The sequence below is a fragment of the Microcaecilia unicolor genome, chromosome 11, assembly GCF_901765095.1.
Source record: "Microcaecilia unicolor chromosome 11, aMicUni1.1, whole genome shotgun sequence".
Lineage (NCBI taxonomy): Eukaryota > Metazoa > Chordata > Amphibia > Gymnophiona > Siphonopidae > Microcaecilia > Microcaecilia unicolor.
The window spans coordinates 47,173,929-47,201,086 of NC_044041.1; the positions used below are offsets into that span (position 1 = coordinate 47,173,929).

At 49.4% G+C, this 27,158-nt stretch overlaps 1 protein-coding gene across 1 annotated transcript in view; it reads left to right on the plus strand.

The window, feature by feature from the left end:
- PIWIL1 (piwi like RNA-mediated gene silencing 1) overlaps window positions 1–27,158 on the plus strand; it is a 368,470-nt gene that overhangs the window by 120,047 nt on the left and 221,265 nt on the right. The window contains exons 8-10 of the mRNA XM_030218398.1: window positions 981–1,107; window positions 1,748–1,865; window positions 2,129–2,243. Coding sequence (XP_030074258.1) covers window positions 981–1,107; window positions 1,748–1,865; window positions 2,129–2,243 — 360 coding nt within the window. The remainder of the gene's footprint in view (window positions 1–980; window positions 1,108–1,747; window positions 1,866–2,128; window positions 2,244–27,158) is intronic.

A 27,158-nucleotide genomic window follows, 5' to 3' on the forward strand; every position in this document is an offset into this window, starting at 1 on the left:
TCCTTGGAAAAAGCAAAGTTACTCATCTGTTGCAAGTGTTCTCCGAGGACAGCAGGCCAAGTATTCTCATGTACCCTGCCACCTCCCCATGCATTCTTTAGCTTTTTACACTGAGGGACCCAAGCTCATGTGTCGGCAAGGAGGTTTTATTGATTGACATGGGATGGCATCACGTGGCAAGGCTGAAGTTGTCTACACCGAAGGAGGTTTAATTGCTTCCCTATGCAGCAGCCACCATCTTGATACACTCAAAAATACATTACTCCTTTATGGCGTCAAGCTTTGCCTACTGGCTTCAGGCCAGATAATGGGACGAGCACTCTCCCGCCGTCTCCTGTCAGTTAAACCACCTTATGTGTCAGGCGAGAAGGCAGCAGCACATGTGTGATGGGATGCAGATAGAAATTTCTTAACTCTCTAGTCTGTGTTCGTACTGAGCTTTGTCAGATGACATCATCAATGTGTGAGAATACTTGGCATGCTTTCCTCGGAGAACACCTGCTACAGATCAGTAACTTTGCTTTTTTTTTTTTTTTTGTACCATTGTCTATTGGTGTTTCATTGGTTACTGACAATGATGTTGATATATCATGAGGAATAAAAAGGAAAGTTCTATGAAGCTGACCAAAGTTGATGAGCATTCTGTGTTTTGGTGGAGTCTTTTGACATGACCTTCCTATCAGTACTGATGAATGTATGCTTCATTGGACAGATTGGCCAAGTAGTAATTGGGATTACTGCAGTAAGTTGTTCAAAGCTATCTGTGTAGTTTTTTTTATTTTTCTTCAGCTGTTCAAGAAGTTAAATATGTAGTAATAGGAGCTATAATGAACTATTCCAACAGTTTTCAGGACATAAGTCCTTTAGTGGAACAGTTCTCATGAAGGAAAACTAGTAATGTCAGTCTTTCTTGCTTTTTCTTTACTAAGCATATTGGAAGCAAAAAAGACAAACTTTTAATTGTCAATGTTTCTGTGCAGCAATATAATCAAGAAATCACTGATTTGAACCAACCGGCATTGGTAAGTCAGCCTAAGAGAAGAAGAGGACCAGATGGTTCTACACCAGGACCTATTATTCTGATACCAGAACTCTGCTATCTCACAGGTAGTATACCAAGGTTGTGATAACTTGTAATTCATGTTTTGTTGTTAATGGAAACCCATGGGTGTTTGGAAAAGAGTTGAAAAATGCTGTTTAGCTAGGCAAAGAATATTGGTTGCTTAAACTACATTACTAGTAAAGGAAAACAACCAGGAGATATCACAAGATTGACTTTATTGCAGGTATGACCTATCTCGGCCAGGTTACAGCAAAAATTCCTGCAGCAGGGATCCCAGTTTTCTGGTAAAACAGACAACACAGCTCAATCTTTACCTTTCAGTTTCAGGCTGAAGTTTGGGGGGGGGGGGGGCAGGGAGGAATGCGCCTTCAGATGGAGAAAACAGCATTTGTCTGAACAATGCAGACTTGGAAATGTAACATAATTTAGAAACTAGCATCTGCAAAGCAGACTTTTGCTGTCCCTACATGTAACCTGTTGTAAAGTGTTCTGGTTTAAGGTACTTTATAAATGCTAGGAAAAAGAAATTTCTCCTACAAAATGTACTATAATTGCTGAAGGTCCCACTGTTTGTGTATCCCACCTGCTAGTAGAAAATAAATGGTATGACTGCACTAATGGTATCAAATTATATATTGTTTATATGTTCATATCTGTTTAAAATCTTTTATATATGTTTTTTAGGATTAACAGATAAAATGCGTAATGATTTTAATGTGATGAAAGATTTGGCATTTCATACAAGATTATCTCCAGAGAAGAGAGAGCAAGAAGTGGGAAAACTTATTAAGTACATTCAAAGGTATTTAATATAATGTATATCTAGAAATTCCATGTGAATATCTGAACATGTATTTTCCATTTTAGTGTTTGAACATGTGTTTCTTCAAACTTGGCTGAATGTAAAGTTAATACACATCCCAAGGTTTCTTTTTTTTGTACTTATTCCAGATGATTCAAATACTGTACTTTTGATGATGTGAGGCAGTCTAGAATATTTTAACATGGATGAACTAGACCAAATGCTTTTTAAAATTTTTTTTATAATTTCTTTCTTACGAATAGGGATGATAATGTTCAGAAAGAACTTCGTGACTGGGGTTTAGGATTCGACCCCAATTTGCTAGCCTTTACAGCAAGGGTTGCTGAACCAGAAAAAATTCTTCAAGGAGGTAAAGTGGTAAGTTGTTTGGCTGCCTTAATCCAGGATGGTATATTCTGAGAAGCCTAAGGAAAAAGGCTATACACTTTTGTATTGAAAAGGTTTAGAAAAAAATTAAACAATGTATAGGATGTGGAATTGTTCATTTAGAATCTCTGAAATGCAATCAGAGATCTTTTCTTAGCAAACTTTGTCAGTAGTTTAAGGAAGTGAAAATAAATTGCATCAGTGTATGCGTAAACATTGTTTCCTTATCCAGCTAGACCAGTATAGACCAGTGAGTTATACCCCTTGACCAGCAGGTGGATGCAGAGGAAAAATAGACAAGTTCTGGTGACATCACCAATATAATAGCAGGTGCAGCCTGGAACTAATCAGTATTTTCTACCTCCAGCAGGTAGTGCAGGTTGGACTGGAGTTGTATAGGTTTTGGTTTTGTAGGCCTAACTTCCACAGACCCAAGCCATAGGCAGGGCCTTGATGGGTAATCCTTTGGCTGGGTAGTCTCCCAAGTATTTGTAAGCCAATCCTAAGTTGAGTCCGGGTTGCTGTAAGACCCCTCCTTTTTCAGTGTCTTGCCAATGGGCTGGCTCCTTGAGTGGTTAGTGCAAGTGCTCAAGTCCCTGCTGGCAGGGGTCAGGAGCCCTTGCTTCCCTCCCATCTATCCTCTGGAACCTTGATAGGGAAATCCCCACTCCCCCCTGAAAACAAATATCCCTGTTCTGGCTGGAGAGCTATCTGTTTTGCAGAAGCCTATAAAGAAAAAACAAATAAAAGAAGTAACCAAGGAGAAAGTGAAACCAGTGCAGTTAGTAGGGAAAAGAGGCTGTAGTTGACAACTTTGGTAGCTGCAGGAGATTCCCAGGATACCAGGTTTATTGCTGGGTGGGTGGGGGTGGGGTTAAACTGAATGCCCTCTTGAAGCGGCTCCAAGAGGGGGAGGGGGCCTGTGAATGCATCAGGGAGAGCTCTAGAGCCAGATGGTCTGACCATGCCAACAGAGCTGCCTCAGGCCCCACTCATCCTGGGAACATGGCTTTCCTCAGCAATCCTCCAGACCGTTCAAGTCGCTTGGGTTATGCACTCCTACCAGCAGAGGGAGACTGAGAACACTAAAACTTCTTATACACTTAGCCTGTGCAGACCTTCTCCTAACCAGTATTTTCTCAGTCTCAGTGGAGGGTAGAAGTGTGCAGCCTGTGCAGTGTACTCAGTCTGGTAGGCCCGTTTGGGGTTTCTAGGTTGGGTTGTAAATGTTAGAGAACCCACACTTCCATATCATCATGCTGATCAATCCATAGACTGGTGGGTTGTGTCCATCTACCAGCAGGTGGAGATAGAGAGCAATCCTTTTGCCTCCCTATATGTGGTCATGTGCTGCCGGAAACTCCTCAGTATGTTCTCTATCTCAGCAGGTGGTGGTCACACACAGCAGCAGATCTGGCTAGGCCTCCAAGCCTAATTTTTAGGTTTTGTTGAGTGCCTGGGGTTGAGGGCTCTTCTTGAGCAAGTGCAAACCTGGTGGCGCCAGGTCCCTCCTTTTCTCCCACCTCCCGCTGGCTCCGTTAAAAAAAAAAAAAAAAAAATTTTGGACGTCCTTAAGGGCGTTTATTTCGACGTTTATTTAAAAGTTTATTGCAGCTACTCACTGGGACACCAGGTCGTTACAGCTCGGAGCGAGAAGCAGGTAATTTTTACCTTTTTATAGCGGGCAGGGGGTTCCCCGATTGATCTCCACGTGGCCTATGGCGTCGGAGGGCGAGGGCGCGAAGAATCGCTCCCCGGACCGCGTGTGCGCTTCTAGCGGGGATGCGGGGGTTTTAAAGTCTGATTCGCCCTTGTTGGGTGTCAGTTTGGAGGCCGGTCAGTGTCCCGGGTCTTCCTCCAGCGCGGCGGTTTTTCCCGCCATAAACGCCCATCCCCTGCTGCTCGCCTCCGCCATCTTGGCCGGCCCCTCTGCTCGGACGGCTTCTTCTTGGGCCGCCCTTGAGCTGGGAGACGTTCATGCCATGGCCGCCCTTGATTTGGGCGACGGCAAAAAAGCGGCTAAAGTTAAGCGCCGTTCTTCCCGCGCGGCTCCTTCTCGGAGTGTCGCGCCGGACGCCATCTTGGATGCGCAGCATGGTTCTCCCCCGCTCTTGCGAGCGCCGGTTGAGAGTGCGTCTAGGGCTGTGACCCAGGCTGCTGAATTGCACAGTCTGGGGGGTTTCTCCCCCGAGTTTATTTTGCTGCTGCATCAGGCCTTCCTTATGCAAAACGCTGCCCCTTCTCCCTTGTCCGATAAAGGGGTTGAGGACCCCGGAAGTAAACGCCCTCAGGTGGATTCCCAGGTCTCAGAGGACGCTGTTTCCTCTGATGTAGATGAGGGCAGCGTATCTGAGTTCTCCCAACGGTCCTTTGGGGATTCCTTGGAGGAGACGGATTCCTGCTCGGATGGAGCGGATGACCCCTCTGCAGCGCGGATCTTTTGCTTAGAGGATTTGCCCAACCTGTTACTGCAGGCCATGAGCATTTTGAAGATTTCCTCGCCAGAGGACGTCTCTCCCTCAGCCCCTGTTGGCTCTGCCATTATGCTGGGGACGAAGCGCCCGCCTAGAACCTTCCACGTGCATGATGCCATGCACACCTTAATTTCGGCTCAATGGGATGTCCCGGAAGCGAGCCTCAAAGTGGCTAGGGCTATGTCCCGCCTCTATCCTTTGCCTGAAAGTGAACGTGAGGCCGTTATTTGGCCTACCGTGGATTCTTTAACAACTGCGGTGACTAAGAAAACGGCGTTGCCGGTGGAAGGTGGCACGGCACTAAAGGACGCCCAAGACAGAAGATTGGAAGCGGCTTTAAGGTCGTCCTTCGAGGCGGCTGCCTTAAGTTTGCAGGCCTCAGTTTGCGGCTCCTATGTGGCCAGGGCGTGCCTGACGATGGTGCAGCGGGCTTCCCCCTCGGATCCTTCCTTGAGGGCTGACTGGCCGGCCCTGGAATCGGGCTTGGCTTATTTGGCAGACTTACTGTATGATGTCTTGAGAGCCTCGGTTAAAGGCATGGCTCAGACAGTCTCTGCGCGGCGCTGGCTTTGGCTGAAACATTGGTCTGCGGACCACGCCTCTAAGTCCCGCCTGGCTAAGTTGCCTTTTAAAGACAAGCTGCTCTTTGGGGTCGAGCTGGACAAAATCGTGACCGATCTCGGCACGTCTAAGGGCAAGAGGTTACCAGAGGTCAGGGCTCGGGCCAGTGCTCGCCCCGGTATCTCCAGAGGACGGTTTCAGGAAGCCCGTCGGTACCGCCCGGGCAAGTCGGGCTCCTCTGCCCCCTCTTCCTTCAAAGGAACTTCTCCCCCAAGCAGCATTCCTTTCGCAGAGACCGCCGTCCCGGAGGTACGCCCTCCAGTCCTCCCCCAGGGTCTCATACCCAATGACGGGGTCCTGGTCCATGGCCCAGTGCAGATTGGAGGACGCCTGTCCTCGTTTCTGGGCGAGTGGACCAGAGTAACTTCAGACGCTTGGGTGCTGGAAGTCATCAGAGACGGCTACAAGTTAGAGTTCTGCCGACCCTTAAGAGACGGGTTTGTACTCTCTCCCTGCAAGTCTCCGGTCAAAGCTGTGGCAGTGCAGCAGACCTTGGACAACCTGATCCGCCTGGGTGCGGTCGTTCCGGTGCCAGAAAATCAGATTGGCAAGGGACGTTACTCCATTTACTTTGTGGTACCAAAGAAAGGAGGTTCTGTCCGGCCTATCCTCGACCTCAAAGGGGTCAATCGGGCCTTGAAAGTTCGGCACTTTTGCATGGAGACTCTCCGCTCTGTTATAGCGGCAGTGAAGGCAGGAGAGTTCTTGGCTTCCTTGGACATCAAGGAAGCGTACCTGCATATTCCCATCTGGCCTCCTCATCAACGCTTTCTGCGTTTTGCAGTCCTGGGCCGACACTTCCAGTTCAGAGCCCTCCCTTTCGGGTTGGCTACTGCTCCGCGGACCTTCTCCAAAGTAATGGTGGTCTTCGCGGCCTTCCTGCGAAAGGAAGGAGTACAAGTCCATCCTTATCTGGACGACTGGTTGATCCGAGCCCCCTCTTATGCAGAGTGCGGCAAAGCTGTGGACCGGGTGATTGCTCTTTTGAGCTCCCTGGGGCGGATCATCAACTGGGAGAAGAGCCAGCTGCGCCCGACTCAGTCCCTGGAGTATCTGGGAGTTCGATTCGACACCCAAGTGGGCAGAGTGTTCCTGCCAGACAATCGGATTGTCAAGCTTCAGGCTCAGGTGGACCAGTTCCTAGTAGCCTCTCCTCTTCGGGCTTGGGACTATGTGCAGCTGTTGGGCTCTATGACGGCCACGATGGAAGTAGTGCCCTGGGCCAGGGCTCATATGAGACCACTACAACACTCTCTGCTGCAGCGCTGGACTCCGGTGTCGGAGGATTATGCTGTGCGCCTTCCCTTGGACCCAGCAGTGCGCAAGGCGCTGAGCTGGTGGATGCAGACAGACAAGTTGTCTGCAGGAATGCCTCTGGTGACCCCGGAGTGGATTGTCGTGACGACGGACGCCTCTTTGTCGGGCTGGGGAGCCCACTGCTTGGGAAGGACAGCGCAGGGGCTCTGGTCTCCTGCAGAGGCAAAGTGGTCTATCAACCTCCTGGAGCTCAGAGCCATTCGGTTGGCGCTTTTGGAGTTCATCCCGGTACTGGCGTTGAAGCCAGTACGGGTCCTGTCGGACAATGCCACGGCTGTGGCCTATGTCAACCGCCAGAGAGGTACCAGGAGCGCCCCTCTAGCCAAGGAGGCCATGAATCTATGCCAGTGGGCGGAAGCGAACCTGGAACAGCTGTCAGCGGCCCACATTGCCGGAGTCATGAATGTCAAGGCGGACTTTCTCAGTCGCCATACCTTGGAGCCCGGAGAGTGGCAGCTATCTGCTCAGGCGTTCTTGGACATCACGAAGCGCTGGGGCCAGCCGAGCCTAGATCTGATGGCATCATCGGCCAATTGCCAAGTGCCGCGCTTTTTCAGCAGAGGACGGGACCCTCGATCCCTGGGAGTAGATGCTCTTCTCCAACAGTGGCCGACACAAGAGCTTCTCTATGTGTTCCCGCCCTGGCCCATGTTGGGCAGGGTGCTAGACCGGGTGTCAAAGCATCCGGGCCGGATAATTCTGGTGGGTCCGGACTGGCCCAGACGTCCCTGGTATGCGGACTTGATCAGGCTCTCAGTCGACGATCCTCTGCGGCTGCCAGTGGAGCAGGGCCTGTTACATCAGGGTCCCGTGGTGATGGAGGATCCCTCCCCCTTTGGTCTTACGGCCTGGCTATTGAGCGGCAGCGTCTGAGAAAGAAGGGCTTCTCAGACAAGGTCATCGCCACTATGCTGAGAGCGAGGAAGCGCTCTACTTCTACTGCTTACGCCAGGGTTTGGCGTACCTTTGCAGCGTGGTGTGAAGCAGGCTCACTTTCTCCCTTCACTGCTCCAATTTCTTCAGTGTTGGCGTTCCTGCAAGAAGGTCTGGAGAAAGGCCTGTCGCTCAGTTCCCTTAAAGTCCAGGTAGCGGCTCTGGCTTGCTTCAGGGGCCGCCTGAAGGGTGCTTCCCTGGCTTCGCAGCCAGATGTGGTGCGCTTTCTCAAGGGAGTTAATCACCTGCGCCCTCCTCTGCACTCAGTAGTGCCTGCGTGGAATCTCAACCTGGTGCTAAGAGCCTTGCAGAAGCCGCCTTTTGAACCCTTGTCGAGGGCATCTCTGAAAGACCTGACGTTGAAAGTAGTCTTTTTGGTGGCTATCACTTCAGCCAGAAGAGTTTCCGAGCTCCAGGCGCTCTCATGTCGATAGCCTTTTCTGCAGTTCACTGAGGCAGGAGTGACTATTCGCACAGTGCCTTCCTTCCTGCCCAAGATTGTTTCTCGCTTCCATGTGAATCAGCAGCTCTGTCTCCCTTCCTTTCTTAGGGAGGACTACCCAGAGGAATACTCTGCTCTCAAATATCTGGATGTGAGACGAGTCATCATCAGATACTTGGAAGTGACCAATGATTTCCGGAAATCGGATCATTTGTTTGTCCTGTTTGCAGGTCCTCGTAAGGGTCTGCAGGCTGCTAAGCCTACAGTGGCAAGATGGGTCAAGGAAGCCATTGCAGCGGCTTATGTGGCCGCGGGGAAGGTGCCGCCTATCCAGCTGAAGGCTCACTCCACTAGAGCTCAGGCGGCCTCGATGGCAGAGGCCGGGTCCGTCTCCTTGGAAGAGATATGCAAGGCGGCAACTTGGGCATCGGCCCATACCTTCTCCAGGCATTACCGCTTGACTGTGGCTGCTCGGGCGGAGGCCCGGTTTGGAGCTTCAGTGTTGCGGTCAGGGATTTCTATGTCCCGCCCTGGGTGAGTACTGCTTCGGTACATCCCACCAGTCTATGGATTGATCAGCATGATGATATGGAAGGTAAAAGTATGTATCATACCTGATAATTTTCTTTCCATTAATCATAGCTGATCAATCCATAGCCCCTCCCAGATATCTGTATTGTTTATATTCTGGTTGCATTTCAGGTTCAAGTTTAGTCTTCAGTTCCTGTTCAGGAGGACTTCGTGTTCAAGTTTTTCAATGGATTCTTCAAGAGTTGAGACGAATTTGTGTTACAGTGAGCTGCTGCATTCCTCTCCCCTCCGTTTTACGGGGCTGGATTGAGACATAAATTCTGCCGGCGCTCCCTCCCGCTTCGTGCGGCTGTAGGGCAGCTTTGTACCCCTCCCGCTTCGGCGGTGTTAGGGTCAGTCAGCTCCTCCCGCGGTTGCGGTTGCAGGATAAGCCAGATCCCCCCGCATCGGCGGGTGTGGTGTCCCTCCCCCGCTCCGCGGGGATGAGCTGGATGGATTCCCTTCCCCCACTTGTGTGGGGATGAGCTGCGTTAATTCCCCTCCCCTGTTTCGGCGGTGGTGAGCTGGGCAGAGTGTCCCTTTATGGGTGTAATTCTCTAAGTGCTGAGTCCTGCGGATGGAGCTTGGATATCGACATACTGAGGAGTTTCCGGCAGCACATGACCACATATAGGGAGGCAAAAGGATTGCTCTCTATCTCCACCTGCTGGTAGATGGACACAACCCACCAGTCTATGGATTGATCAGCTATGATTAATGGAAAGAAAATGATCAGGTATGATACATAATTTTACCTTGGATCTCTATTAGAGGGTGTAAGTCCTAAGGGGCTTCTTATTCCCTGTGGGGTGTCACACCTGGGTGGCCGGGTCCCTCCCCCTGTGCTCTTCCTCTGGAGGACTGCTTGACCTTGGCTACAGACCTCGTTCTGTACCCTTGAGGCGTTTAGGCATCAGCAGCGAGGTTTAAAAATAAATAAATGTTTCTAAAAGGCGGCTATTTTGGCCGTTCTTGTAGCAGTCCAGAGATAAAACGTCTTCAAGGGCGGTTTTGCCTATTAGTCTGTCAGAGCACAAAGCAACTGTTTGTTTTTATTGTGTTCGTGGCCATTATGTGTAAGCCGGCAAGGTGTCGGTTTTGCGCGAAGCACGGCGTTGAAGTGAAAGGTGGCCAATGTAAATTTTGTGGGGAGCCTACGTTGTCAGCGCTCTTGCCCCCCGTGCTTTCCCCTGAGTCGGCGGAGGTGTTGGGCGGCCATTTGACCGCACATTCCAGGCCGGCAATGGCGGAGCCGGTTTTGGCGGGAAACACGGCCATTTTGGCTGCGTGTCTCAGGTTGGCCTCGACGGAGCCACTTTTGGCGGGAAGCACGGCCCTTTTGGCCGTGCATTCTGTACCGGTGCCGAGGGACCCGTGTGTGGCGGGAAGCGCGCCTAGGCGGATCACGCAATGGACCTGCCGCCTGGGGAGCGAGGGGGGTCCGTCGCAGAGACTGCGGGAAGTGTTGTTGGGGTTTCAGCAGAGTCGGGGTGGGGGGAGGGGTCTGGTTTCCCTTCTGAGTTTGTTTGGTCTCTGTATATAATGCCTGGAGAGCTGGCCCCTCTCAGGCTGTTTGTTCCCCGGAGGCTGCTAGCTCAGTGGGAGTTAAACGCCCACGGGTGGATATTTCGGAGCCTGTGGAGATACTTTCTCTGCCTGGGTCGGAGGTTTGGAGTGACCCAGGAGAGGAGGATCTCTTAGATGAGTCTGTGGATCAGGATGGGCTAAGGCCTGGGGAAGATTCTTCAATGGATCGCATTTTTCATAAGGAGGAGTTGTTAGAGCTCATTGATCGGGTGATCTCTACTTTGAAGTTTGCTCCGGCAGCCACTCCCTCTGTGGAGGGACCCCAGGTAGATCCCTTGGTTAAGGGGATTCGGAGAGCCTCCCGTTCCTTTCCCATGAATTCAGACATTAGAGACATGGTTTTTCAGAAATGGTCTGTGCCGGAGGCTGCTTGTAAGGTGTCTAGGGCTATGGCGCGGCTGTATTATTGTTGTTATTATTTATGGCATTTATACCCCGCTCTTTCCCGCTCAATAGCAGGTTCAGTGCGGCTTACAATGTAGGGTACAAAGTATCACAGAGATAACATAGCGGTTCAGTGCTGCTTACAATATAGGGTACAAAGTATCACAGGTATCCCTTGCCTCCGGAAGATTTGGAGTGCATAACCCAAGCGTCTTGAATGGTCTGGAGGATCTAGAGGAAAGAAAATTAGCAGGTAAGGCCTAATTTCACCTTTGGCAGGAGCCGCAGCCTTTGAGTGACATGGGATGAGTCAGCCTTGACGCCCAGTGATGTTTTGCACGTGGCTGGGTGATCTGGGGCACATGCTTGCAGCAGCAGTTTCTTAATTGCTTGGTATGGCCCTGGCTGTGATTACAGGGCCAGATTTTGTGTAGGGGTTACATTTTATCCCTCTTCTGTATTGGAGTGTGGTGCTTGTTATTGCCGCCGTCTCCTCCAGTTTCTGGTATAAGAGCCAGGTGACTGGTGGGGATTCGATGTACCTCCCATCACCCTCTGGATCTTTGATGTACTCTGACTCCATGAGTCAAGGAAACTCTCACCTGCGGATGAAGGGGCTTCTCCAGTGATGAGGCTTTTAGGAAGGAAGGGTTACCCATGCTGATTAACCAGTTAACCAGGTCAAGGAGGCTCTTCGCTGGTTGTGGTGTTCCCTAAGAAGACCCAAAGGGGCTATCCCATTCTGGCGAACTGTCGTCGCGTGGCTATGTCCTTTCCTCTCCATTGAGCCCTCTTGGAATTGGGGTCTGTTTCGGAGTGCTAGCTTTATAGGTAGGCTTTACTTCGTTTCCTGAGATAAACTGGAGAGGTTTTTTGCATTTGTGAAGGTGGATGCTTTTGGTCTAGTGGGGCGACAGGCAGTTTCTTCAGGCCTGGCTAGTGCTGCATCTCCTCGGGAGCCCTTCTCCCCAGAACTCAACCTGCTGATTAGGCCTACTACTTAGTCACAGGAAGAGCACACTTCATCAAGTAGGCCTATCCTGCTGATTAAGCCTGTGCTGTCCCTGTGACTGAGTCTCAGCATGCTTCTTGGCTAATGGATACTACTTCCAGGGCCGGTGAAAGGGGTTCTGGTGCCCTCCTGCAAACCTATAAATTGGTGTCCTCATTAATATAAATTGTAGGTCACACACACCCCTTTTCTCAAAATACCTTTATTAACTTTGTTTTTCAATTAAATAGTAGCATCGCTGAACAAATAAGAGGGTTTATAAAAGGTTACAACCACTTAGCTTTATTATGCTTTCATGTTCACAAAATTAGCAATTAAATCATTGATATCTAACTGGGCTTACAGAGGTATGTTGATGGAAGAAGATTTTAAAGCAATTTCAACATTTTTTTTTTTACCCAAAATGAGTGATCTGTTCAAAAAATTTACTCTGTAATGTAGTTAAATTCAAAATTATTTTTCAACACAAGAAATGGATTCTGGATACATCTATTTCCTCTGCATAAATCTTTTGATGGAAAATTTAAATTCAAAACATTCCATCAGACTTCTAAAATGTTTAATGATAACGTTTTGCAGATTGCAATATCAAGATCTGTCATTGAGAATTAAGTTATGGAATGTGTTATCTGTAGAAACTGTTTTTGGATACCTGATCAAAATAGCCCAGACAAAAAGGCCCAAACACAAAATAGTCCCGACAAAGAAGCACGTGACAAATGGGCTCCCACTTAATCAAGTGCGCTCTTACAACTACTTTAAAAGTATCCTATAGGACCGCATCTGATACATGTCCTGTATCATTCTGTCCAAAATGCGTTCAATAATATCTTGAATATCATCTCAAACACGTTTGTCCCCCAACAAATTTTCATTAAGCTGCCAAAAGGTTTGCTGCCTCTCTCCCTCCAAATCCGCAAAGTGCACCAAACAGGAATATTAGAATTGAGCACCTGGCTCCAAGTTGCCAGTTTACACCAAATCACATCAATTCAAGTATAAGTATTCTGCGCATGTGATTAAAAGGAAAAAGTATGTTGCACTGGATACTGTAATCTCCAAACATCCAAGTCCATATTTTTAATCGGAGCATTTAGTTTTCCCTTATGGGAGTGGCTCGCTCCCCCCCCCCCCCCCCCCCCCCAAAAAAAAAAAAACCTCCCTTAGAATGATCCTGTTGTGAAACAGGGGACTTACACCTGTGATCAGTTAACCCCCACTCAAATGGCAGCTAGAAGCAGTACTTCAAAAATATGCTGATGTGTTTTCTACCAAACCAGGAATTACTCATTTGGCTAATCAGTGTAGACACTGGTGACCAAACCACTGAATCAGAGTGCCTATCAAATACCTGTTGAGGTGGAGAGGCAAATGAAGCAGGAGATTGAGATGCTATCCCTGGGTGTTATAAAGAAGTCTCATAGTCCCTGGTTATACCTATAGTTCTTGTTCTAAGAAAGATGACACAACCCACTTTTGTGTGCATTACAGGAGCTTAACGAACTGTATCTGATGCCTATCCGATGCCCCAGATGGACGAGTTGCTAGACCATTTCGCTGGGGCCTAGTACCTGACCACAATGTAGACCTTAGTTGAAGGTACTGGCAGATCCCCCTAACAGTTGGCCGCTTAGGAGCGATGAGCATTTATTACCCCATATGGCATTTATGAATTTACTGTGATGCATTTTGGAATTAAAAATGCCCCTGGTATATTTCAGTGCTTGGTGAATTGTCTGTTAGATGGTGAGCATACTTCGGCTTGTCTTGATGACATTGTTGTGTACAGTAAGAGGATGTCCACTTGGTCTGTTTTAAGTGGATGATAAGACTGGATCCAAAAGGCCCATCTGACCATCAAGCTCATCAAATGTCAATTGGGGATGGAGCCCAGCAACTGTCAGATGGGGATGGCAGAAGTGCAACATTTAGGACACAGAATGGGAGGTGGACAGCTAAAGGCTGAACCAGCTAAGGTGGAAGATATACAAAATTGGCCCACTCCTCAAACCAGAAATCAGGTATTGGCCTGCCTTGGGACAATGTGGTATTATAGAAGGTTTGTGCCCGGGATACATGACAAACCTCATAGACCTACCAACCAGAAACACAACTAGAGCAACACGAACATACCTAAATCTTCATCACCCAAGCTGCAAAGGACTCAAATATAAATCAACCTATGCATCCAGCTTCTCTTATATAAGCACAGAACTATGGAATGCATTACCAAGCGCTGTGAAAACATATGACCACCTGAACTTCCAGAAACTCCTAAAAACTAACCTTTTCAAAAAGGCATACCCTAACGATCCAACTTAAATGCCTTAACCCTGCAACACAATTAGCTCATACTGGACATAACTAAACTCTTCCTCCTATGATTCCCAATGTGTCTGTCACACATGAACTTTACCATAACCTCACTCTGTATTTGTTCATACCGGTATTGGCGATCGCCTCTACATTACTATGTAAGCCACATTGAGCCTGCAAATGGGTGGGAAAATGTGGGATACAAGTGCAGCAAATAAAAAAAAATAAATATCACAATCATGGCAAGGCTTACAAGCCTTTGTTGAGAAATACTTGATCACGAATAATTTTTAAAATTATTTTTAACCTTGAAAATGATCGCTCACCACTTGCCACACTGACAGGAGTTGTCAGCAATATTCTTAGAATGATGCTCAAATTTGGGAATGGGAGGTTGTTTCATAGAACAAATTTTAGAGTTTAAAAAGGATTATGAAAATGGCACAATCCGGTCTTAAACATCTTTAAAGGCACCTAGTTCATCATTTCAGTTCCACTGATGTCCTTATTATCGGTTTCTGATAAATGAAGTTGCAGATCAAGTTGAGAGCATTTTCCATCTCACAGATAGGCTGCAGAGAATACCTTCTCCTGCTTCCACCCACCCCTAGAGTGACATGTCTTATATAACCTCCCTATCAACCCACTCATTACTTTACCTCACCCATTTCTATTCTTCTATCACCTTCTCCCACTACTCCAACCAGAGTTACACCTAATCACACTGACCACCCTTCAACATCTTCTGTCCTTCTGTGACTGTTCTCTTGTGCTTGACTGCTTAAATATTTTAAATTTAAATGCTTTACTTTTTGTCTATTAGATTGTAAGCTCTTTGAGCAGGGACTGTCTTTCTTCTGTGTTTGTACAGCGCTGCGTACACTTTGTAGCGCTCTAGAAATGTTAAATAGTAGTAGTAGTAGTAGATCATTTCAATGCTGTTGGAGCTATTCATGATCAGTTTTGGCAAATTTATTTATATTGTACAGCAATTTGAATTGATTGTAGTGTTGTTCTAACTGATCACATCTTTCATTGAGAGAAGTCATTGTAACATCCAAAATTGTAAAGAAAATATTTACACGAAATTTATTCTCAGGTGATTGTGGTGATTCATCTTCTTGTTCATACTGGAACTGTGTGGTCTTTTTCCTCTGATGGATTTGAGCAGGGACTTTAAACGCTGGTGCCCCCTCAACTTCATGACAAATTTGCCAAGCAGTTCAAAGCAGTGACTCGTATCTGGAATCTGTACAGTAGTTAGAAGTAAAGGTTTTCAAATTCTCAATGGCTGTCAAAGCGGTTGCAAGGTTTTCACTGTACTCTGAAGAATCTTACTGACTGGATTGATATGATTGAATAGGTCATACCAAAGGATGAGGCTACACAAGAATTGGAATCTTTCAACTTGGAGCTCAAAATATGCACTCCGTATTTTGATTTGTGTTCATATTTTTTATCGCTAAGTATCTCATACAGAGCATCATAGATTTCTCCAGTTTGGTGCTTGAGTGGCTGCAGATCATCAATGTGACTTTCCGAATGGGTTTCTGAAAGAGGTTTCCTTAGCGTCCCTTCGGACCGGACCAGGACTGGACTGATGGGTTGTGTACGCCTACCAGCAGGTGGAGACTGAGAAAATTCTAAGACTAGAGAGCTAATGACAGCCCTGGCCATATGACCCTAGCCTCAGTATTTTCTCAGTCTCCAGGAGGCAGGAGGTGAGCCCAATAGTCTCTCTCTCTTTTTCTCTTTAAGATATTAGAGATATTTATAATAGTTCTTCTGTGCCTGGAATCTCAATTAGAGGCTTGACAGGGTTTCTTTTCTTTTCTTTTTCTTTCTTTGACAGCCTCTGGGGTGTTAAACTCGGGTGTCCTGAGTCCCTCCCCCTTCCTCCCCATCTCCCTTACTTAGGCCCTCATGTTCAAAAACAAACTCCGGCGCTAGAGGCTGTTAACGCTATACTAGCACCGGAGTTTGCTGCCGACCCATGATCAGAGCACTCGAGCACAAGCAGCATGCAAATGCATGCTAAACAGGGCTCTCAGCGCAAGTAGCTTGCAAATGCATGCTAATCAGCGCTTAACGCTCCGAGCTGGCGTTAGGGTTTGCGCCGATCATTGAGGAGGAATGGTGAGCCCTGTCCAGCATGCAGTTGCATGGTGGCAGGCCCCCATTCCCCCCAAAGCAAACACGAACAGGGGGATGGAGGTCCGGTGGACCTGTGGTCCCCCCCGACGATCCCACCCCCCCATGTTCAGGGAGGGCTGGAGATCCGGTGGGTCTCCAGCCCCCCAAACCCCCCGAAAATATCAAGTGGCCGCCGCCGGCCAAGCCCTCTCCCACACTCCCACCCAGCGAGCGACAGGGGGGAGGGGGGGCGTTGTTGTAACAATCCCTGGTGGTCCAGCGTGAGTAGGAGTAGTGACAACCCCCCACCCACCTAGCGAGCAAAGCCACCCCAACTCCCCCCCCCCCCCCCCCAGCGTATACCAATCCCTGGTGATCTAGCGTGAGTAGAAGTGGTGACAACCCCCCTCCCGGCCCCCCTTACCTTTAGTTGGAGGAGGGATGCAGCCTGCCTCCCTCCTCTTCCAGTGGACGACATCGCAAAATGGAGGCGCTCAGCCCTGCCCATTGCTCTGGGATGCACAGGGCAGGGCTACAGACCATGTAAGGGAGCGATTCCCTTACATGGTTTGTAGCCCCGCCCAGCATATCCCAGGATGCAATGGGAGGGGCTGGGCGCCACCATTTTGCGATGTCCACTGGAAGAGGAGGGAGGCAGGCTGCGTCCCTCCTCCAACTAAAGGTAAGGGGGGCCGGGAGGGGGATTGTCACCACTTCTACTCACGCTAGACCACCAGGGATTGGTATACGCTGGGGGGGGGGGGGAGTTGGGGTGGCTTTGCTCGCTAGGTGGGTGGGGGGTTGTCACTACTCCTACTCACGCTGGACCACCAGGGATTGTTACAACGCCCCCCCCTCCCCCCTGTCGCTCGCTGGGTGGGAGTGTGGGAGAGGGCTTGGCCGGCGGCGGCCACTTGATATTTTCGGGGGGTTTGGGGGGCTGGAGACCCACCAGATCTCCAGCCCTCCCTGAACTTGGGGGGGGGGGGGGGTGAGATCGTCAGGGGTGACTTGCTCGGGGCAGGGGTAGTCAGGGCTTGGAGGTCCCATGGACCTCCAGCCCCTGTGTTTGACAGGTTTGGGCTTTTGACAGCCCAGACCTGTCAAAACAAGTGCGGTAGAATTGTGCTGAGCGCATGCTCAGGTACAATTCTCCCGCACGTCTGCCCCTTGATCAGAGATAATTGCGCTGCTTAAATTTGCATGCATTATCTCTGATCATTGATGCAGAAAAGCCCTGCGCTGTTCCAGCGCTATTTTTAGAGTGCTGTTAGGAGCAGCGCGGGGCTTTGGATCATGAGGGCGTTAATTGGGAATGGCTACCCTTTCTCTGGAAAGGTGTACTGCCTTTGAGAGAGGCAGCCATTATTACTTTTAAAAGTAATATAGGAAATAAAGAGCATTAAACGGAACTGCCTTTTTTTTCTTTCCCCACAGTTTTAACGAGTTCTTGTGGACTGCAAGAACAGAAGTAAATAATTATTTCAGTGAGCGGTTTTCATATTTGATCTGTTTCCTCGCGTTTTGGCAGTTGGGGTAGTTTAAAAAAAAAAAGGCGCAAAGCAATGTTTTTTTCAGGGCAGAGGGCGCTCCGCTGTGGTGGTTAGACTTACCCGTTGGTTTTTTTCTTAGCACCGCAGCGTCACTGCACTAAGCTTCTGTTAATCGTTTTTGCACTTTTGGGAGTGTTGCTTCCCTTAATTTTGAATTTCATTTCTATGGATTTCTTTTTATGTTGGAGTCCTGTTTGCTGCTTAGTCATCAAATTCTCTTAGGCGGTAAACTTTGTGGGCAGCCGCCATTACAATTTTCTTTTAGTGCCTTGCTTGCCTTAGCAGGCGTCGGGTGTGCTCCGCTCTTCACACTGTTTTGTAAAAAAAAAAAAAAAACCAGAGCGCACATTCTAGCAGGTCCTTCCTGAGTCTGCCTGCAATTTCTCTATTACCTGTATCTCAGGTTTTTTGTACCTGAGCAGTAGCACACTGGTTTTGTATTTCCGAGTTCTGTCTTGCAGTTTTGCAATTTCTTGCGTTCTGGTTCGTGCATGACCAGGCTTGCCCAGACTAGTGTCGTAAGTGGTGATTTGCTTCTTCTTGTCTCTGGGAGAGCTAGCTTTCTGCTGTTTCCTGCATTCTGCTTCTTGCATGGCCAGACTACTGTCAGTAGTGCTTATTTGCTTCTTGTTGCCTCTGGGAGAGCTAGTTTTTTTCTAGTTACCATTCACATTTTATTTTAGCATTCTGGATGAGTTCTGAATCTCATTGGGACATTTGCATTAAATTTTCAATGCCCTCATTAACATGTTTGGGACATTTGCATTAAATTTTCAGTGCCCTCTAACGTGTTTTTCTCCTGCAGACATATGCCGGTTTGCTGGCTTTCTGCAGTGCACATTCCACTGTAGTCTTTCATAGTACTGAGTGATCTTGCATCCTTTCTGCATTACAGTACCTTCTGCAGGTTCTTTAATCTGATTATCCTTTGTAAGGATGTGTCTTCATATTTGGCTGGGTCACATCTCAGGGACAGAACGATTGTTTTTTTTCTTTAAACCTAGTTGCTAGGTTTTTCCTTGGGAATTGTTTTTTGCAGTCTCATGTGCTGCACACTCGTGCTCTTTCTCTTTTTGACTGTGCTTTGGTTGTATATTTCTTTTCATAACATAGTTGTTTCAATAGTATAAATAACTATATTGTGCAACTACAGTGGCTGGTATTTTATCAAGGGACTATAGCCTTTTCTGGCACTTCTATTCCTTCTCGTGTATGACATGTTTTCTTTGGATTCATGTTTAATTTTCTGTTCTCACCTCTCTGGCTTCAGGGGAGGAAGTAATATGTGGATAGCACCTTTTGCATACTTCGCTATCTGCCCATATGTGGCCAATGGCCTAGGACCTAACTGGATCATGTGAGGTTTTGTAGTTTAGGACCCCTGTTTTTACGCTTTCTGCAGCTCAGGAGGGTCTCTTATTTCCTCTGTCCAGTGGGAAGGCTCTGCCTTACACTTTGTCAAGTTTCGTTCACACGTCTGTTTACAGGCTACCTGTCGCTATCACGCACTGCAGACACAGTAGGAGACAATTGCCAGAGGCTCTTCGATTTTCAAGCTATTTGCCCACTCTCTTCTTTACGGGCACGGACGTTATGCCTTGGGTCTTGTAGTCCCCAGGAAGGAGAAGGTTCCTTTGTCTTATTTTAGATTGAAAGCGCGATTGAGAGCCTTGCTAAGTCTCAAGGGTCGTATAGAGGCCTTTCGATCAGTCATAGTGGCGGTTCGTGCAGGACACTGTTTTAACGGTCTTCGATCTGAAGGCAGTTTATCTGCATAGGACCGGTCTCCAAATCTCTTGTGCGGTTTGCGGTTCTGGGACACCAGTTTTCGGTTTCGGCCTCTACAGTTTGGTTACGCAGCAGCCCCTCTCACTTTCACCAAAGTTTTGGTACTGGTGGCAGTAACATAGTAAATGACGGCAGAAAAAGACCTGCATGGTCCATCCAGTCTGCCCAACAAGACAAACTCATATGTGCTACTTTTTGTGTATACCCTACTTTGATTTGTACCTGTCCTCTTCAGGGCACAGACCGTATAAGTCTGCCCAGCACTATCCCCGCCTCCCAACCACCAGCCCCGCCTCCCACCACTGGCTCTGGCACAGACCGTATAAGTCTGCCCAGCACTATCCTCGCCTCCCACCACCGGCTGGCTCTGCCACCCAATCTCGGCTAAGCTCCTTAGGATCCATTCCTTCTGAACAGGATTCCTTTATGTTTATCCCACGCATGTTTGAATTCTGTTACCGTTTTCATTTCTACTACCTCCCGCGGGAGGGCATTCCAAGCATCCACTACTCTCTCCGTGAAAAAATACTTCCTGACATTTTTCTTGAGTCTGCCCCCCTTCAATCTCATTTCATGTCCTCTCGTTCTACCGCCTTCGCACCTCCGGAAAAGGTTCGTTTGCGGATTAATACTTTTGAAATATTTGAACGTCTGTATCATATCACCCCTGTTTCTCCTTTCTTCCAGAGTATACATGTTCAGGTCATCAAGTCTCTCCTCATACGTCTTGTAACGCAAATCTCTTACCATTCTCGTAGCTTTTCTTTGCACCGCTTCAATTCTTTTTACATCCTTCGCAAGGTATGGCCTCCAAAACTGAACACAATACTCTAGGTGGGGCCTCACCAACGACTTATACAGGGGCATCAACACCTCCTTTCTTCTGCTGGTCACACCTCTCTCTATACAGCCTAACAACCTTCTAGCTACGGCCACCGCCTTGTCACACTGTTTTGTCGCCTTCAGATCCTCAGATACTATCACCCCAAGATCCCTCTCCCCGTCCGAACCTAACAGATTCTCCCCGCCTAACACATACATCTCCCGAGGGTTTCTATTCCCTAAGTGCATCACTTTGCATTTCTTCGCATTGAATTTTAATTGCCAAACCTTAGACCATTCTTCTAGCTTCCTCAGATCCTTTTTCATGTTTTCCACTCCCTCCCGGGTGTCCACTCTGTTGCAGATCTTAGTATCATCCGCAAATAGGCAAACTTTACCTTCTAACCCTTCGGCAATGTCACTCACAAATATATTGAACAGAATCGGTCCCAGCACCGATCCCTGAGGCACACCACTACTCACCTTTCCCTCCTCCGAGCGAATTCCATTCACCACCACCCTCTGGCTTCTGTCCGTCAACCAGTTCCTAATCCAGTTCACTACTTCGGGTCCTATCTTCAACCCTTCCAGTTTATTTAAGAGCCTCCTGTGGGGAACTGTGTCAAAAGCTTTGCTGAAATCTAAGTAGATTACGTCCATATCTCGTCCCTGGTTCAATTCTCCTGTCACCCAATCAAAGAACTCAATGAGATTCGTTTGGCACGATTTCCCTTTGGTAAAACCATGTTGTCTCGGATCTTGCAACTTATTGGCTTCCAAGAAATTCACTATCCTTTCCTTCAGCATCGCTTCCATTACTTTTCCAATAATCGAAGGGAGCCTTACCGGCCTGTAGTTTCCAGCTTCTTCCCTATCACCACTCTTGTGAAGAGGGACCACCTCCGCCGTCAAGAGCCATCTGATTACTTTGCAGTCTCTAGATTATTTAGGGGTTACCTTTCACACGGCTTGCGGTCGTGGGTCTTTTCTTCTCCAGGGCACAGTTCTCCAGCTGCGATCTCAGTTTCAAGGATTACTTCTAGGTCGTGTTCTTTATGTCCCACATTATATTCAGGTTCGGTCTCATGGCAGCGACTATAGAGGTAATTTCCTGGGCCAGACCTTTCCGGAGGTCTCTCTAATTTTCTCTCCTATCCAGATATTCTTCTCGGACGGAATCCCTTCAGCAGAGGTGGTCTCTGCATTCCCAGCAGCACAGCAGTCTCTTCTGGTGGTTAATGTTGGCGAATCTCACTGCGGGTATACCCTTAGGTTATATATAGGAGACAGTTTTATTTAGGCAGGCTACCGCATGTTCTGTGGTGTCATTTGGCAACTTTCCATTCCTTCGATTTCTTGGAATTCAGAGCAATTTGTTTAGCTCTGGAGGAGTTTCCTTCCCTAGTGGCTGGCTAGGAGGTGAGAGTTCTGTTGGACAATTCCATGGTAGTGGCCTATGTCATCCGTCAAACAGAGATGAAGAGTCTTCTCTTCAGTCGACAGACGGCGAGTTTCTTGGCATGGGTAAACATTCACCTTACTGCCATTTTCAGCCTTCCAAAGCGGATTTTTCTCTCTTATCTCCCTAGATCTGGGGGATTTGACTCTCAGCTGTTGAGCGTTTTCAGCTGATAGTAGCTCTATGGGGCACTCCAGTTCTAGAACTTTTTTGCTCTCTCTCTCTCCTCACAGGTTCCTCGCTTCTTCTGTCGACGAAAAGACTCGAAAGCGGCAGAGGTAGATGTCCTCTTAAAGCAGTGGTTTTCCGGGCTTCTCTATGTGTTTCCTCCATAGCTTCTCTTGGGTCATTTTTTACATAAGATCGAGACTCATGGGGGTCCGGTAGTCCTGGTGGCTCCAAATGGGGCCTGATGGCCGTGGTACACAGATCTTCAGCGTTTTCCTTGGCGTCTCCTCTACACCTTACTGTTCGCTAGGACCTTCTATCCATAGGTCCAATCTTTCATCCTTACCAGGCTTCTTTTTGTCTTATGGTTTAGCTCTTCTAAGGGCTTCATTAACTAAGAGAGCATTTTCCGCTTCACTAATTGTTATTATGCTGCGGTTCCGTCGTCAAGCCATCTCTCTCTCTCTCTCATATTTGTTCTTGGTGTATTTTTTTTGAAGCTTGTTGTTCACATGCTGGTTTTCGTAAAGCATTTCTCTCTTTTGTCTTCTCTTGCAGGTGGCAATTCTTTCCTGTTTCTCAGGTTGGAAACGGGGTTACTTTTTGTCCCGTCTTTTTGGAGGTCTCTCGTTTTCCTCAAGGGACTTAGTCTCTTTTTCCTGACATTCCGAGAGAAACGTTTTTCATCTTGAAATCTTACTTATTCTCCTTTTGGGCTATTCTCTTTTTGTTTCCATTAAGGTTTTCTCTCTTGAGACAGTGTCTTTAGTAGCCATTGCTTCGGAGCTGCAAGTTTTTTTTCATGCAGGCCTCTGTTTTTTCTTTTTGGAATTTTTTCCAAGGAGCAAGTAGGTCTATGTCTGGAGTACTTCTACATCTGGTTCCTTCTTTTCTGTCTACCGTACTTTCATGTTTTCATTTTTCCCCAATCAGTTTTTTCTTCCGGGTCTTCACTGGAAATTAATTCTTTAAATATTAAGAGAGCTTGTTACATGCTAGTTGGCAGCTATTGAACATTTTCTGCGCTCAGATCCTCTTTTTGTCCTTCTAGCTAGTCGGCGTAAGGGTTTGGTCATTTCTGACCCACTATATCTCGATGGATTAAGGAAATGAGATCTTCTATTGGTCTTCTCTCAGGGAGAGCAGTTCCAGAGTCTGTTAAATCATATTACACATCTTGAGAAGTGTTTTGTTCCTTGGCTGACCGATTTTTAGTGCCCTCGACACACATTTGTAAAGTGGCATCATGGGCTTAGCTTCATTCGTTGTCTGATTAATACAGACTACATGTTCATTGTCGCCAGGAGGCGGTCTTGGCAACTCAAGTATTCTCAGCAGGTTTCATCGGGTCCCTCCCTTAAGATTACTGCTTTGGTACTTCCCATCAGTCCAATCCTGGTCCAGTCCGGAGGGAAGCTAAGGAAGGAGAAATTAGATCTTACCTGCTAATTTGCTTTCCTTTAGTCCATCCGAACCAGGCCCCTCCCATGTTTGCTCAACTATTCAGATTTCTTTCTTAGGTTGGAAGTGAGTTCCGTTCTTTACCACACACAAAGTAATTAAATAAATAAATAAAAACAGATGCTGCTATATACATATATAAAAATTTTTCTCCGAGGACAAGCAGGCTGCTTGTTCTCACGACTGGGTGACGTCCGCGGCAGCCCCCACCACCCGAAAAGGCTTCGCGGGACGGTCGGCACGCAGGGCACGCCCACCGCGCATGCGCGGCCGTCTTCCCGCCCGTGCGCGACCGCTCCCGCCAGTTCCTTTTTTTCCGCGTCTGGAGAGAGTTGTGCTTTGCCGCTCTCTCTGTTTTCAGCCGCCGGATTTTCGATCGCGTTTATGCGGATCGTTGCTTTTTCTCTTAGTTTTTTGTTACTGCCGGTTTCTTTTTTTTAAAAAAAAAAAAACCTGAGCGTGTGGAGCACGCGCTCCCTTTTTTCCCTCGTTTCCAGCGGGGACGCCGCGTTGCGGCCTAGTGGCCGCACGGTCGTTTTCTTTTTTCGAGGTGTGATTTCAGCCACCATTGACGACTTTGACTTCGCCGACGCGATTTTTCCGTCGATGTCCTCGAAGGTCCCGAGTGGATTTAAAAAGTGTGGTCGCTGCGGCCGGCCGATCTCGCAGACCGACACCCACGCTTGGTGCCTCCAGTGCCTCGGGCCGGAGCACAATATCAAGTCGTGTTCCCTGTGTCTCGGTCTCCGGAAACGGACTCAGGTTGCGAGGCAAGTTCTGCGGGACCGTCTTTTTGGAACTTGCGCCGGCCCCTCGACGTCGACCTCGACGGCATTGGTATCGACGCCCGGTCCTTCGGTACCGGTATCGATGCCCGAGACATTGGCACCGATGGCATCGACCCCAGGAGAACAGGTCCCGTCGGCCCGCCGGTCCGCCGGCGAGGGTAGAGGTGACCGCGTGGGCAGTCGGCCCCGGTCACTCCCTCAGCCTGTGGCCCACGGGACCGAACCCTGTCTGACCCGGCTCCTCGGGACCGAGGGGGATCGTCCTCCTCCTCCTCCATACCTCCCGGCGCCGGTGACGCGCATCGAAAGAAAAACAAGAAGCGTCGTCACCGGTCGCCCTCGGTGCATCCGGACATCGGAGAGGAGGCGACGCCGAAGCGTCATCGTCGAGAGGAGAGGTCCCCGTCGGTTGTGGAGGTACCGACGCGTCAGGGTTCCGGCACCTCGGTGCCGTCTCCTGGCCCCCATCAGCTTCTGACACCGACACCCTTACCGGCCCCACCGCCTTTCCCGGCAGCGGGCCTGGACGAGTGCCTCAGAGCCATCCTTCCGGGGATCCTGGAAGGGCTGATGCGCCAGGCTGTGCCGGCGCCGGGGGTGCTTGCGCCCTCGGCGCCGATGTCTGTGGCGCCGGCGAGCTCTAGCCCGGCGCCGGGGCCGTCGACACCGCCGCCGCTTGCGGCGCCGGTCTCGACCGCCACGCAGGTGGAGTCCCCGTCGACGTCGATGGAGGGAGCTCCGTCCCCGCCGGCGCGGGAGTCCACCGCTCGACGACACCGAGACCTCGGTGCCTCGACGTCGAGCCGGGCCCGGTTCAGGACTCAGCTACACGAGCTTATGTCCGATACCGAGGATGAAGCCTCGTAGGGGGAAGAAGAGGACCCTAGATATTTCTCCTCAGAGGAGTCTACGGGCCTTCCCTCGGACCCCACGCCTTCACCGGAGAGGAAGCTCTCACCTCCTGAGAGTCTCTCCTTTGCCTCCTTTGTGCGGGATATGTCTATTAGCATTCCCTTTCCCGTGGTCTCTGTGGAAGAGCCGAGGGCCGAGATGCTCGAGGTCCTCGACTATCCATCACCACCTAGAGAGTCCTCCACGGTACCGCTGCACAATGTCCTCAAGGAGACACTGCTTCGGAACTGGTGCGACAGTTAACTAACCCCACCATTCCCAAGAAAGCAGAGTCCCAGTACAGGATCCACTCTGACCCAGAGTTAATGCGGCCACAATTGCCCCATGACTCGGCGGTCGTGGATTCTGCTCTCAAGAGGGCACGGAGTTCGAGGGATACCGCCTCGGCGCCCCCGGGGCGGGAGTCTCGCACTCTGGACTCGTTTGGGAGGAAGGCCTACCAATCCTCCATGCTCGTGACCCGCATCCAGTCATACCTGCTCTATACGAGCATCCACATGCGGACTAATGTGCAAGAACTGGCGGACCTGGTCGATAAGCTCCCGCCGGAGCAGTCCAGGCCTTATCAGGAGGTGGTCAGGCAGCTGAAGGTGTGCAGAAAGTTCCTGTCCAGGGGTATCTATGACACCTGTGACGTGGCATCTCGTGCTGCGGCCCAAGGTATAGTGATGTGCAGGCTCTCATGGCTGCGTGCCTCTGACCTGGACAACCGCACCCAGCAGAGACTGGCCGACGTCCCTTGCCGGGGGGATAACATTTTTGGTGAGAAGGTCGAGCAGATGGTGGACCAACTGCATCAGCGGGAAACCGCTCTCGACAAGCTCTCCCACCGGGCGCCTTCAGCATCCACCTCAGCAGGTGGACGTTTTTCCCGGGCCCGGCAGGCTGCACCCTATTCTTTTGCAAAGCGTAGGTACAACCAGCCGGCCCGAAGGCCTCGTCAGGCACAGGGACAGCCCCAGCGCGCTCGTTCCCGTCAACAGCGTGCGCCTAAGCAGCCCCCTGCGCCTCCACAGCAAAAGCCGGGGACGGGCTTTTGACTGGATCCATGGGAACATAGCCGCCCTCAAAGTGTCCGTACCGGACGATCTGCCGGTCGGAGGGAGGTTAAAATTTTTTCACCAAAGGTGGCCTCTCATAACCTCCAACCAGTGGGTTCTCCAAATAGTGCGGTGCGGATACGCCCTGAATGTGGCCTCCCTGCCACCAAATTGTCCTCCGGGAGCTCAATCCTTCAGCTCCCATCACAAGCAGGTACTTGCAGAGGAACTCTCCGCCCTTCTCAGCGCCAATGCGGTCGAGCCCGTACCACGCGGGCAGGAAGGGCAGGGATTCTATTCCAGGTACTTCCTTGTGGAAAAGAAAACAGGGGGGATGCGCCCCATCCTAGACCTGAGAGGCCTGAACAAATTCCTGGTCAAAGAAAAGTTCAGGATGCTTTCTTTGGGCACCCTTCTGCCAATGATTCAGAAAAACGATTGGCTATGTTCCCTGGATTTAAAGGACGCATATACTCACATCCCGATACTGCCAGCTCACAGACAGTATCTCAGATTCCGCCTGGGCGCACGGCACTTTCAGTATTGTGTGCTGCCCTTTGGGCTCGCCTCTGCCCCTCGAGTGTTTACCAAGTGCCTCGTGGTGGTGGCGGCCTACCTACGCAAGCTGGGAGTGCACGTGTTCCCATATCTCGACGATTGGCTGGTCAAGAACACCTCGGAGGCGGGAGCCCTCCGGTCTATGCAGTGCACTACTCGACTCCTGGAGCTGCTGGGGTTTGTGATAAATTACCCAAAGTCCCATCTCCAGCCAACGCAGTCTCTGGAATTCATAGGAGCTCTGCTGAATACTCAGACGGCTCAGGCCTTCCTTCCCGAAGCGAGGGCCAACAACCTCCTGTCCCTGGCTTCGCAGACCAGAGCGTCTCAGCAGGTCACAGCTCGGCAGATGTTGAGACTTCTGGGTCATATGGCCTCCACAGTTCATGTGACTCCCATGGCTCGTCTTCACATGAGATCTGCTCAATGGACCCTAGCTTCCCAGTGGTTCCAAGCCACCGGGAATCTAGAAGATGTCATCCGCCTCTCCACCAGTTGCCGCACTTCACTGCTCTGGTGGACCATCCGGACCAATTTGACCCTGGGACGCCCATTCCAAATTCCACAG